The sequence below is a fragment of the Ursus americanus genome, chromosome 19, assembly GCF_024610735.1.
Source record: "Ursus americanus isolate L20-20 chromosome 19, mUrsAme1.1.p, whole genome shotgun sequence".
NCBI lineage: Eukaryota > Metazoa > Chordata > Mammalia > Carnivora > Ursidae > Ursus > Ursus americanus.
Window position 1 is genome coordinate 56,079,880 of NC_142145.1, and position 14,414 is coordinate 56,094,293.

The 14,414-nt window shown below is 35.7% G+C and overlaps 1 protein-coding gene across 6 annotated transcripts in view; it reads left to right on the plus strand.

The window, feature by feature from the left end:
* ANKRD12 (ankyrin repeat domain 12) overlaps positions 1-12,829 on the plus strand; it is a 122,309-nt gene extending 109,480 nt beyond the window's left edge. For all 6 annotated transcript variants that reach the window (XM_087869972.1, XM_045793865.2, XM_045793867.2 and 3 more), the window contains 4 exons: positions 4,415-4,513; positions 8,089-8,232; positions 10,917-11,012; positions 11,595-12,829. In XM_087869972.1, the coding sequence (XP_087726098.1) occupies positions 4,415-4,513; positions 8,089-8,232; positions 10,917-11,012; positions 11,595-11,780 (525 nt within the window). In that variant the 3' untranslated portion in view covers positions 11,781-12,829. The remainder of the gene's footprint in view (positions 1-4,414; positions 4,514-8,088; positions 8,233-10,916; positions 11,013-11,594) is intronic.
* The last annotated feature ends 1,585 nt before the right edge of the window (positions 12,830-14,414 follow it).

Consider the following 14,414-nt stretch of genomic DNA (forward strand, 5'->3'; position numbering starts at 1 on the left):
TTTGCATATGTTCTTCTTTCAAAGCCTAGTTCAGAGAAGATCAAAAAGTCAGAGGAAAGATGGTTCGTTAGTCCCACATCCACAGAATATATCTGATGCTAGTGCCCTTTAAATCTTAAAAGGCAGATTTTGATATTACTCTACCACTAATAAGCTATAATAGTAGATTTTTAAAAAATAGAGTTGTAAATAAGTAAATTTGTCATTTTTTCAAATCCTTTCAGCAAAATAATTTGTTAATAACTTAAAGAATATAAAGCTAATAGTTTTCTTGTTTCCTTTGTTTCCCTTTAAAGGGTAAGAAATTTTAACTGAAGTGTGTTATATCATAGGCTTGAAAAATATAGGTAAAACTATGAAGAACCCATTTAAGTTAAACTTTGTACAAGCTATTGCACTAAAAACAGTTCTGATAAACCATATTAGGTTGCCTTTTTGGCACTACCTGCCTATTGAGAGATATATATGTATATGTAGTATGACGCACATACTTGTATATATGTTATGTGTGCTTGTGTTTATAATTACCTTTTCTTATTCCTTCACAGGGGATATAATGCAAGTGTAATTCCCTTGCAGCAATTCTGGAGATATAGCTTTGATTAAATCAGAATTTAGTTATATCGAATATTTTTTCAGAAAAGGCTGTAACTAGAGCCAAGAATTTTTTCTGAGTATAGTAGAAGGTTTTTTGTTTGTTTTTAATGAGAATTATCAAAGAAACACACAGCACAGTATAGTAGAAAGAGCAGTAGTTTCCAGGTAGTATACATAAGTTTGTCTGGATTTTGCTACAAACCGGCTGTGTGATCTTAAATAATTCCTTCTCTGATTCTTAATTTTCACATCCGTAAACAATAATACCAGCCCTGCTTTAAAGCAGGTTGAAATAGTATATGCCATAACCCATTAAAAACTTTAAAACATTATATAGATTTAAGAGGTTATCATTATTTTATCCAGCTCAAAATAACTTTAAGGTTCATATTTATTAGAGCTAATATGCAACCCCCCCCCACCTTTTGCTCATAAAAGGCTGTGTTTTTGAGCTTATGGGACTGAAACTCATTTGTTCAACATTTCGTTTCAAAAAGTAATGAAAAACCAGAATAACAAAAATCACTTTTACCCTACATTATTTTTAGTAGTTTCTAGTATGATTTTATCCATTTGTTTCCTCTGTCAGCAAATTGTCATTTTATTGAATTAGTGTCTCCACATTTGTGTGATCTGTTTATAGAACCTGTTAGAACTGTAGTGAAACATCTCCAGAGTCAATTTAAGTATTTGTTCTTCTAGCAAATATTTTTCTTATAATTTAAACAGAATGCTGCCGTTTTTCCAGAGGAAGTCAAAGGAAGAAAAATAAAACTGTAGATCAAGTTCCCAAAAGGCAAATGAACTGGGGGCGATAAAAGAAAAAGACTTGTCACGTCCTGGTATCTACTGTGGTCATGAGTACCAGCATACAAAGTCCCTACAGGGGGATTCTAAGAGTGGATGACAGGAAGGAAGAGCATCCAAGGGAAGCTGTCAAGAGATTTTATATTCTAGAGACTCCTGGGACTCACAGATCTTAAAAGACAAAATCTCCAAACATGATTTACTTAAAGATAGATGGGGAAAACAGGAAAGGGAAAGTTTCCTCAGAAAGTCTCCACCTATTCCTTTTTGGTGTTTTTACCATTTTTCTGTACATTGATAGATGTTGAAAATTTCTAAATTTATGTATTCTGCCCAAACCTCTCTCAGTTTTTTGGGTTTTTTTTTTTTTTTTTTTTTTTGCTAAATGGATATAGCTCCACTTGAATGTCTATCAGCTCCACAAACTTAACATATCAGCACTGAACTTAACCCAAAACCTGTTTCTCTTTTCTCCTGCCCCTTCTTCCCTCCTGGATTATCTCTTACCAGCCATTTGGTCCTCATGCTAAAGGACCCACAAGTCCTCCTCAGCTGCCCCCTCTCTTTTATTCTTAATCACCCTATTTTTAGACCCCTTCCCTTCCATTCCCTCCTCCTCCTCATTCCAGGGTCACAGTGATTTGCTTCCTTAATTTCTTGCCTGTAGTCTTATCCTCCTAATTTCTGCAGACACAGCAGTGAGCTGTAAGATCTCTCAATGGTTTCCCACCGTATACAAAATTTACCAATATGTTATGCATAATATCTGTTCCACAGCGTGTAATTAAACACATAGGGATGATGGTGGGGCAAGGTAGGTAGGGCTCATGGTCAAACACGTTTGGGAAATGAAATACCGTTAATCTAAAAATAAATAAGTTTCTTTCTTCACTGCAGAACTTCTCAGACCATTAAGTTTAATTTGTTAATTGTGAGACTCCTAAGTAAGTACATTTGTACAGTGTTTCCCAAACTTACTCATTCTTGGAACCATTTCCTGCGCGTCAGCTTTATGGGCCCAATGTTCTTTGGAACACACTTTTAAAAATCTAGTCTAGGGATGCCTGAGTGGTTCAGTCAGTTAAGTGTCTGCCTTCAGCTCAGGTCATGATCCCAGGGTCCTGGGATAGAGCCCTGCATTGGGCTCCTTGCTCAGCGGGGAGCCTGCTTCTCCCTCTCCCTCTGCCTGCCTTGCCCCCTACTTGTGCTCTCTTCTCTCTCACTCTCCCTCTCTCCATCAAATAAATAAAATCTTTTAAAAAATTAAAATAAAATAAAGCTAGTTTAAGAAAAAAGAAGAAAGAAGAAAAAAGCTGGTTTACAGAATGACTACAACCTTTATTACTTTGCCTCTGCTGATCTCTCCATCTTCATGTCCTACCATTCTTTCCCTCAAAGTTGATATCCCAGGAATTCAACTTGTAGTTGTCTCCAGGCACCATACTCTCTTCATTTTGTGCACTTGGTAACACTGTCCTTTCTTCTGGGAATTATCTCCCTCTCTTCTTTCCCTTCTCCCCCTCCCCCCCAAATCATTTCTCTTAACTTGTGATTCTGGCTCTTCCTTTAAGATGTAGCCTCAGGCATTACCCTCTCCAAGAAGCTTTCTCTGATACTCCAGTCTCACAGGAGTAGATACTCTTCCTCTGGGCTGCATAAAGGGGACCTTTATGATTTTGGAAAACTTTAAAACAGCACTAAACTTCGCCTGTTACACTTATTAAATTTAAAGACATCTATAAGGCACAGAAATCAAACAGTTGTATTACTGCAGTTAGAGGCCTGAAAAATAATCTACCACCATAAGTTACTTGTCCTATAGAATTTTCCACTTTGATTCAACTGAGTGAATCCTTGTGATGGTATTTAACATTTTTTTCAGTCCCCCATAATTCCTGTAAACTGTTTAAGTACGGAGTCCTGATTAGATCCAGGTTTGATTCTTTGTCTAGAGCTTTTCATATATGGTGTATAATTCCTTTAGCCCCACATCAAGAAGTACATAGAATCTGCTTGTCCCACCTTTTGAAGAATCAGAAGAGTCAACTAAGTTATTCTATGGTGCCAAAACATACTGAGATACCTTACTTTGCCCCAAATGCTGACAGTCGTTAGAACATAGTTGAGGGTCGAGGGAGGAATATAGATAGTCCAAGGGGTAGAGGCAGAATATTAAGGGATCACAGATGTCTCTATATTCACTGTAGACCAATGCATAGATGGCGTCTGTTTCCTTAACCTCCAGCATCTACCAGAAAGCAGCCCACTGTAATAATCAAATTAGAGATGAACCAACTGTAAGATTTTTGGAGTATGGAAAGACAAAATGGGTTATCACCTGTAACAAAGAAGTTTGAAAACTACAAATCTATTAGAGTATAATTCCATCTTTTTATAAAAGACTTAATTCAGTAAATGTAAAACCCAGCACTGTAGCATTTGATTTGTATCCTGTCTACAAAGAGACTATGTTTATTAAACTAAGACTCAAGACTGCTGTAACCTTTAGGACTGTTTGCTTAATGTGTATCTGTTTTTGTGAACCCTCCCTCCCTGTATCTGAGCTGTCACTCACTGATGCTCTAAAATGTGTCTCTGTAATAAGGAACCTCCTTAGTCCTTAGCCCTTCTAATCTGCTCTTTGAAATTTTGTGTGGCCTCTGAATTAAAGCATCTAAGGTCATCGGTATGCTCTGCTGTGTTTCAGACTGTTAAAATTGAGAACAAGCAGTTGTATAATTGTTACTGTATTATCTAATTCAGAGAACATCATAATTTATGATTTCATTAAGTGATTCACTAAAAGGTTTGTTTTTATAAGAATAGCCCATTCGCCCAGCTGGCTCAGTCAGAAGAGCATCTGACTCTTGATCTCAAGATTGTGATTTTGAGCCCCATGTTGGGTGTAAAGGTTACTTAAATAAATAAAACTTTTTCAAAAATTAGGACTAGCCCATTGTTGGAAGTAAAACCTAGTATTTTTAACTAATGTATTTTCTTTAAAAATTAGATTACACCACCACCTTCACTGTCAGATCCACTTAAAGAGCTTTTTCGGCAACAGGAAGTTGTAAGAATGAAACTACGTTTGCAACACAGTATTGAAAGGGTAAGAAGTGTTTAAATTTATGCTAAAATAACTGTATTTTAACAATAGATTATAATGACCTACATTATATTTTATGTGTATATGTATATATACACACACACATACATATATAACTCTCTTAGGGGATTTTCCTCATTTAGAACCATTTTGAGAAATGGTTTGATTTTGTTACCTTGTACCTGTGTAGTTAGGGAATTTTTAAGCCTGTTTTAGGGTAGCTGTCCCTGTGTTACAGTTCATGTTGAGTGTATTTTTGATATATAAAAATCTCTAATAATTTCTTGTTATCCATTTGTTGACTTTGTGGAACTAAAGTGGTGAATTCCTGGTTAGACAGTTGGATTTCCGAGTTTTGGAATTGTTGCTTGGTACCAACTGCTTTAGTGCAGAATACTTAGAAAAGTTGTGCTTATTGGTGCTTATATGTCTGCTTTCATACGCTAGTTTCTAGTTGTTAATCTTGGCATGGAATGACATGAGAAAACCTGTCTATTTATAGAATCATAAAAGTCATGTCACTTGGATTGACAAAAATGTAGCACCTTCTTAATCTTTTGGGAGGGCCAGGGACTTCCAAAATTTGATATGAGCTCTGATCCTTCTTCACAGAGCTGTGTATATACTCATACAAACAAAAGTATGCAATTTCTTTGATTGGTACGTAATTGATTCCCTAGGGCAGAGGTTTTTAACTTTTTTGTGCCATAGGACCCCTGTAACAATCTGGTAAATATAAAACCGTTTCTCAGAGTTATGTTTTTAAATTAATAAATTTATAGCATTGCAAAGAGAACAATAAATAAAAGAAGCACTGATACAGAACTTACAACATTGTGCATGACCTATGTCAGTGAGTGTTTTGTTCTCAATAAGTTCGGTCATATAACACACGTCAATAGCTATTTCAACCATCAGGCATGTTTGAAGCCACCTGATAACATATTTTCATCTATTCATCTATCCATGTAACAAAAGCTATGCTGCCTTACAGACAGTTAAGAATTCTCATGTGAACTGTGCAATTTTTGGAACTTCAACAAATAGTAAAAATGACTCACATGCTTCCATATACTGACCAACAAACAATTTAAAATGCCTGACCAATGTGACAGCAAACAAGGATACCATTTGGGGGCAGTATCTGCAACAATTATAATATGAATTGAAAATATTTGTGATTTCTATGGATGGCGAAGTTGTGTATACTTCTGATATTTCTGTGCTTTATGGCCTACATTCATAATTGAAAGAAATGCCAGTTGGAGGTTAGTAAAAATAAAGATAGAATTTTTCACGTCCAGTTTCACAGATAACCCTCTCCTCAGTCTATCCATGGGCTTCTTGGGAACGTTAGGACCCCAAGTCAAGAACCTCTGTTCTAGGGTCATTTTTCCCATTGAAAATGATGACAATACTTGAATGCCCCACTGAATGAACAAACACATTTTAGAGCCAGAGCTCCTGGCCCAGTTTCTCTGCCTCTCCAAGAACTAAGAGGAGGCAGTATTTGGGGCATGCATAACCCATTCTCAGAAGACATTGTTTGAGGAGCCGTTCTCTAGAATGCAAAGACATAACATTAAGAATGGTAACCTAAAGTGGACTATTTAGGCTGTGACTTAAGCAGCTTATCTTTGTTAGATATTTTAGGGGAGGGAGTCTGACTTCAAATAATATATTTCTTTCTCATATATGTTAAGGGATTTTGGGTTATTGCTCTTAATCTCTATATGACTTTGGCCAAACTTTTAAGAAAACTTCTCTTCTAGCTATTTTTTCTTAGTATCTGATCATTTTTTTTGGATATTTTATCACACAAAGTCCCACCTTAAACTTGTACTTAATAAATCCTAGGTGTTAGACTTACCTCTTCTCTTTTGAGTATCATTTGTCACATAAAATTTAAGAGATTAAATAGGACTCTGTTTCTTTGTGTTTTCACTAAACTATAAATACAGTAAAACTCTACAGTAATACACATTTGGACATAATGAGGCCTCCGTGCTCAGGGGAAGGATAAAGTTCTTGTCGAGAGAGAATAAGGAATGTGGTGGGAAGAAGACCGGCCACATCTTTAATATTTTCTCAGCCTAGCCTGCCAGACAGAACCAACAAAATGATGAACATCTTATAATGGAAGGATTCCTGGACTCAAAACCTATGTCCTTGAAGTTCTAACCAGCCACAGGTCCCAGGGTTGTCCCCACTGATGTTTAAGCCAAAGAAGACAGTTACCACCAGATGGCACAAGTCTGTAACCAGTATCACAATGGGTTGGAATCTGTAACTACACCCTAGGAATTCCTAGTCTGCTAAATGCAGAGGATGCTTAGATCATTTCATTAACTTAATGATAGGGTGAGTTTGCATATTACATAATTGGAAGTATTGCACCCCAGTTAACACATTTTAAGACAGGATTGTACTGTGATTGTCAGAGGTTTAAAATCAGCATCAAAGAACAGTGTGTGTTTCTATGAAAATACTCATTATAAAACAGAAGCTACCATCACAATGGCACACCACTTCACACCATTAGAAAGGCTATACTTAACAAGTGTTGGCAAGGATGTGAAAAAATTGGAACCTCATACATTGCTGGTGGAAATGTAAAATGATACAACTGCTGTTAACAGCTTGGCAGTTTCTCACCAGGTGAAACATAGAACTACCATATGATCCAGTACATCCACTCCTAGTTATTTACCTAAGAGAAACAGAAAATATGCATCCAAACAAAAACTTGAGCATGAATGTTCATAGAAGCATTATTCATGATAGCACAAAGCTAGGAACAACCCAAAAGACCATTAGCTGTTGAACGGATTAAGTATGGTGTATTTATACAGTGGAATATTAATCAGCCAGAAACAGGGATGAAGTACAGATACTTGCTGCAACACAGATAAACCTTGAAAACATGTGACATGAAAGAAGCCAGTTACAAAATACCACATGTTCCATGGATCCATTTGTAAGAAAAGGTTCAGAGTAGATAGGTAAATCCATAGGATCAAAGAGTAGAGCTCCAGGGGAGGAGAAGGTATATGGGGCATGACTGGTGATAGATACGGAGTTTCTTTTTGGGGTGATGAAAATGTTCTGAAATTAGTGGTGATGGTTGAACATCTTGGTGACTATACTAAAAGCCACCATGTACACTTGATAACTTTTTTAAAAAGCCTGCCACTTTTGGAAAGAGAACAGTTACTTATTCTTTTATGAGTTCTCAAATCTCTCAAGCTTTCTTTGAAGAAAAAACTTATCTGAGGGGCGCCTGGGTGGCTCAGTCAGTTAAGTGTCTGCCTTCGGCTCAGGTTATGATATCGGGGTCCTGAGTTAGAGCGCCATGTTGGGTTCCCTGCTTGGCAGGGAGTCTGCTTGTCCCTCTCCCTCTGCTCCTACCCCCACTCATGCTTATTCTCTCTCTAATAAATAAATAAAATCTTTTACAAAAGAAAAAACTTCTCTGAACTTCAGGTTCTTTAGTACATTTTAAGTAATTTTATTTTTTTTGAAAAATCAGGTGATTGAAGAATTATGGTGTTTTTTTTTTCCATTCTTGGTTCAACTAGGAAAAACTCATTGTATCCAATGAACAGGAAGTTCTACGAGTTCATTACAGAGCTGCAAGAACATTGGCAAACCAAACACTGCCATTCAGCGCGTGCACTGTGTTACTGGACGCAGAAGTGTACAGTGTGCCGCTGGACGCTCAGGTAAAGTGCCACTGATACACTTAAATGTTCCTGAATACAGCGTGGGTGCTTTTTTCACCTATTTCCATAGAAGAAACTTGAATTCAGCAATCAGTAAACTCAAAGGAGAAAAATAATTCTTGCAGAATAAAGTACTTCTAGATCACTCGATCTTTTTTCTAAAATCCTCTAAACATTAGACTTATATTATAAAAATTGATATTTACAAAACCAATATGTGTTTAGGATAGTGCCCTTTTACATAATTTGTAATTTGTTTCTAAAGTGGGAGTTTGGGGGCGCCTGGGTGGCGCAGTCGTTAAGCGTCTGCCTTCGGCTCAGGGCGTGATCCCAGCGTTATGGGATCGAGCCCCACATCAGGCTTCTCCACTGGGAGCCTGCTTCTTCCTCTCCCACTCCCCCTGCTTGTGTTCCCTCTCTCGCTGGATGTCTCTGTCTGTCAAATAAATAAATAAAATCTTTAAAAATAAATAAATAAAGTGGGAGTTTGTACCTTCAAGCAACTGGAAAGCAACTGGAAACTGGAAAACACTACAGGCAGATTGAAGCTCTAGATTGTGGCGGTGCTAAAACAGGGCCAGGCTTTTGTTTTCATCTTGGATATTGCTGGAATAAATAAATATAGTTGTGAAAAAAAAAACTGTAGCTATGTCTTGAATAAAGTTTACTGCCACATAGAAATTATATGAATTCAGAACCAAACATATCAGTTGTCAGAATTTCTTATGCCTCACAAACCAGAATGAAATGTATTGGTCATAGAATATAATGATTAAAATAAAGAGTATAATAAGCATGGATAATGAAGGATTATCACACACAAATACTAGGAAATGCTGTTTTAAGTCAGAATAGAAACAAAGGATATAGGGTATATTACAGAGAAAATTATTTAATTCTCCCTGGGCTTTACTTTTCTCCTCTGTTTAAAGATTAAAAGATTAAACTAGATCAGTAGATTTCAAACTTTCTTAAGTTACCAACTGTTTTATCCAAATGAAAGTATTCAGAGATATTTGAAAAGGCTATTAAGAATAATAATTGGGGTGGGGAGCCTGGATGGCTCAGTCTGTTGAGCATCTGACTCTTGATTTCAGCTCAGGTCATGATCTCAGGGTCATGAGATCGAGCTCTGCATTGGACTCCACTGTGGGCATGGAGCCTGCTTAAGATTCTCTCTCTCCCTCTCCCTTTGCTCCCCCCCCCCATTTGCACGTATACGCTCTCTCAAAAAAATACTACTACTACTAATTAGATCTTAAGAAAGAACTATTTGACTCTAAGGAAGTAAACACTGGAAAGGCCACTGAGGGAATGTACATAATTCTCAGCTTTAAAGAATTTAAAGGGACGAATGAATGTTTTTTAATAATGGAAATGAACAGTTTTAACTATGTTACTAAAGGCTGGACTAGACAGTGTAATAACTTGAGACCTTTTAAAGTTTTGTGCAATTATAGAGTAATGAAATCAATTTTAGAACAGTATAAATCAAGCCACAGGGAAAGTCTCTTGAAGATTTCTGGTTTACAGTGGTTGGGTAAACATACCTTTTTATTTTCTCTTCCGGAATTCCAAAACGCACTGAAATGACAAAAGACATGTAAAAATAAATACCAGCCCATAGCAGAACTGAAAATCGAGATGGAAAGCCACTGGGCCACAACGTGATGACATTTCTGATAAATGAGAATCTATTGCCCCAGATAGGTTTATAAGGAGAACATCAAAAATAAGTGAGTTTTCCCAGTAAACCCTTAGAATGATCCCCAGATCAGAGACTAGAAGAAGATTAGGCCATGATCAGATTAATAATTAAAGGACAGAAGAACTTAATCCTTCTCCTGAGGAAAACTGTGGAACTCTTACCCATCCTTTTACTGCCTTTAGAGTAGATGGTCTCCCAACTGAGTAGCAGCTCCTATGAGAATAGCCTCCAAGGAATTAAGGAAAAGGAAAATAAATCTACCCTTCCTGGCTAAGGGCTTGGATCGTCCATTAGCCTACTTTCTCATCAGACCTCTTACTTTTCAAAATGAACTTGTAATATTAAAAAGATTCAATAATAAAATGCTAGGTACTCAGAACATCTTATGGAGGACCAAGGAAGAAGTGATAACAGTTAAAACGTGAGCATCTACATGATGCCTGGATGTCACTCTGGTACCACTGGGGTAGTAGTAGTAGTAGTAGTAGTAGTAGTAGTAGTAGTAGTAATTACAGCAGACGTTGATTGGAGTGAGTGCTGCCTCCGTGCCCAAGCATTCTGATGAGGACTTCAGAGACTTAATTCTCAAAACAAGATTCAAAGAGATATTCATCCCATTTTACAGAGTAGAAAATTGAGAAAGTACATAATTCAAGATTACATAATAAGACACAAAGCTGGCATTTGAGTACAGCCTGACTTGATTCCAAAACTGGTATTCTTAAGAGTTTATACAGAATTTCTTTATGATCACTCCAAAATATTGGTCCTGGAAAAACTGTTGGCTTCAAAGTCCTATAGCCCGCCCACTTTTTCTCCCTATGTATATGGTAAACATTAACATTAAAATTAAAATGAGATATGAAATCAATTTTACTTTAATATCCTAGGTATAAAAAGATAATGATGGCATATCAGTTTTAAATTGGGTTATTAAATCATATGGTATTCAACTACTTTTGATGTTCTCTTTCAGTCTGATGACAGTAAAACTTCTGTGAGGGATCGCTTTAATGCAAGACAGTTCATGTCTTGGTTACAAGATGTGGATGATAAATTTGACAAATTAAAGGTATGTATGTTTAGAAGTTCAATGCAAATGGATGCTTCCCTCTTAAGCAGAAAGTGCAGCTTTGTTAGGAGTGACTAGAAAAGGGGATAGCCATTAGTCCTGCGTCTTCCTGCCAGCTACATTTGGAAAGTAAAGGAAAATAAAGAGCACAAGTCCATTTTTCAAGGCCACTGTAGTATGAAAGATGAAACTATCAGAGTAAAAGTTTCTGATGGGGATCTTTATGTGTCCAAGTCTGGTGATAGTTCTGACAGATGAAAGAATGGGGGAGAGCAATAACAAAGAAAATGCACTGCAAACAGTTCATAAAGAAAATTATTTGGTTTGAGATTTGAAATTGTTTTAAAAGTCACTTCTCTGATGTTCATGATTCTTTTGATAGTTGAAATCTCATTATTTGAAAGAACAGCTTCAAATTAAAGGCTGTGAGGTCAGACAGTGGTGAAGTTGCAGACCCAGAAATAGTGGCGTATAGATACAGGGTGAAGCAGAAATGGTGTGTAACTCAAAAACTTAATCACTAAGGGAACTATGGAGGAGATTAATTTTTAAAGCAATTAACTCTTCTCTTCTTCTCAATAGACCTGTCTTTTAATGAGGCAACAACATGAAGCTGCAGCTTTAAATGCCGTCCAGAGATTAGAATGGCAGCTCAAACTCCAGGAACTTGATCCTGCCACCTATAAATCTATCAGCATTTATGAAATCCAGGAGTTTTATGTTCCCCTTGTTGACGTTAATGATGACTTTGAATTGACTCCTATATAGCGGCCATTCCTTCCGGTGTTTTCATCTTAAACTCACGTGGCTCAAGAGTATTAAACTGTGGAACACTGCCTTTTGAGAAAAATACTGCTATTATGCCTTTACAGTTGTTAGTAAAGTTTGACTAAAGTTGGTTATGTAGTAAACACTGTCATTTTATAAAAAAATGAAAATAGAATTATTTGGATCCTAGATCCAAACAGTTTCTAACTGAAATCTATTATTTATATTGGTGAGAGGTAACTATTGCATTAGAGCATGTTGGCAGACTGTGGTAGACATTTTAAAAGCTGAGAATCTGCTAACAGCCCTGGAAGTTGTTAGCAGTCTTAAGTGACAAGATAACCACTAGCATTCAAATCTTTCAAGTTTTATTGGAATATATTGGTAAACTTAAAGGTTCAATTCCTACCAAATAGTTTCTAACGTGGAAGAAAAACTCGGCACAAAATTTCTTCAGTTTATTTTATCTGTAAATTAATTGTACAGTTTTCTTTTCAAAAGTTTTAATATTGTCTTCCTTTTTAATAACTTATTTTATACATATTGTGCAGATGTAAATCTTGTAATTAATGGTCAAAATGTATACAAAGGGATTGGTAGTCAAAACATGTACAAAGAAATAATTGTAAAGCTGTTGTGTCTAATGTTTTATTGGACCAAAGTTGTAGTTTGTATGGAGTGTAGTAGTAATGTGTTCAGGTAGCAAAACTTCTAAATAGGCATGCATGTGTTTGAGTTAGCTTGTTGTCATCACCAGAATTGTAAAGGTTGTGACTTAGTTGTATTGCATGCTTCCTATAATTTAACTCTCCATAAGCGATGCCTCAAGTAGTGTAGGGTGTTTCATGCCAGTCTCCTGGGGTAGTTCCTGTGACTCACTATGCTGGACACATAGCTCTTTTTCCATCTCGCAGTAGAACCTATTCTCCCTCCCAAAATGCCTTTGAATGAAAATTCTGAAATTGTAAATGTCTATTTTAATACTCAAGTATGAAAGAATCTGTGAATATATGTAAATATGTTTAATAAATTTTATTGGTCATGTTAAATCATTGTAAAACTTTTTTACATTGCTTAAATATAATGTTTTAAGCTTAATAACCTTTGCACTTTTAAAATACAAACTGAGTACTCAAAAAAGAGATATTCGGTAATCAAAATAAGTACAAGAAACAGGCATATTCTGATCAATCTCTTCAATATTTATGAAAAATTGATTAATATGTTGTATTTTTTCCTTGTATCAAGATGCAAAACATAATTTTCAGAATTTTATAATTAAAATAAGATTTGGTATGCTGTTTTTAATAAAATAATTAGCAATATACTTAGAAAAAATCCAGTTTCTCCTGTAACATGAAGTAGATTAAATATTCAGGAATATTTCAGGTCTGAAATCTGCTAAACTTATTAAACATTTTTGAAAGGAAAATTAGGTTATATGTAAAATTGAACATAAGCATATGAGATAAAAGTTACAGAACTTTCCACAGTACTTTCTTGAATTATAAAATAATACTGGATATTTTTTATTCTGATAGAGAAAAGTAAAAAGAATATATGAGGACTAAAGTGACTTAAACTCAGCAAGCAAGTTGGAAATCCCAGCTAACGGGAGAGAATGTAAAAATTGAAGGTTTTGAGTGCAAAGGTATATATTAAGCTTAGGGAGTTTTGAATTTTTACGTCAGTTTATATTTTAACTCCTACTGTACCTGGCATGCGCAATAAAGCAGCACGTGTAAAGATACACAGTGCAAGGACTTCATTATAAAGGTTGGATGTAGTGTTCTTTAGGAATTTAGATGAGAGATTTGGGCCTTTTTTATTGGATAAATGGGGCCAAGAAAGGCAGGGTAGATTTTGAAGCACTGGTTTTGTTGAAGTTAAGTTTATTAAGGCTGGGAACATTAAAAGCTAATTTATAAAAGCAATACTTTTTAATATGGAAAAACTCAATGCAAATTTTGTTTATACTTTTGCCTAAAAATAAAAAAACAGATTATTAAGCATTGAAGTCATAGAAAATATGAGAGGGGTAAATTTATACAGCATTTTGTTCTGAGGGTCCAACTGGAAAAGGCGGGGAAATTACTGTTTGGCCAAACAGAACAAGCTGCAGAAGAGAACAAGCACGGAAGCAGGAATCTGGCATATTTTAGTTGTCCCAGCTTCTTAAGTACTAACCCTCGTGCTCACCCTCTTCAGTGGTACCTCAAGTTGCTGGAGCCTCTCTGCCATGATTCTCCTTCTGCAGATTTCCTTTGTAAAGCGACTCACAGCTAATCAGATAGCTTAAAAGAAAAGTGAATGCATTCTCGGAACTTATACTTAAGTAGTTAAGAGCTTTTGATATTAAAGATATTCTAAAGCTCTGAAATACTAAGAAAAAACTTGGAATGGGGTATATACCTGAAAAGATTTAGGATTCTGAAAGAGAAATAAAGGATGGTTAGTTTAATCAGTGATTTTTTTTTTAACTATTCAAATATCATGAACAAGATATACTAAATTGTACCTAAGGATTTGTATTTCTTTAAATCTTGTTCTAAATCATATCTGTTTAATAAATGACTAGTTGATATTTGTGCATGTTATTTAATAAAGAGTTATATTTTTATAGAAAAAAAATAA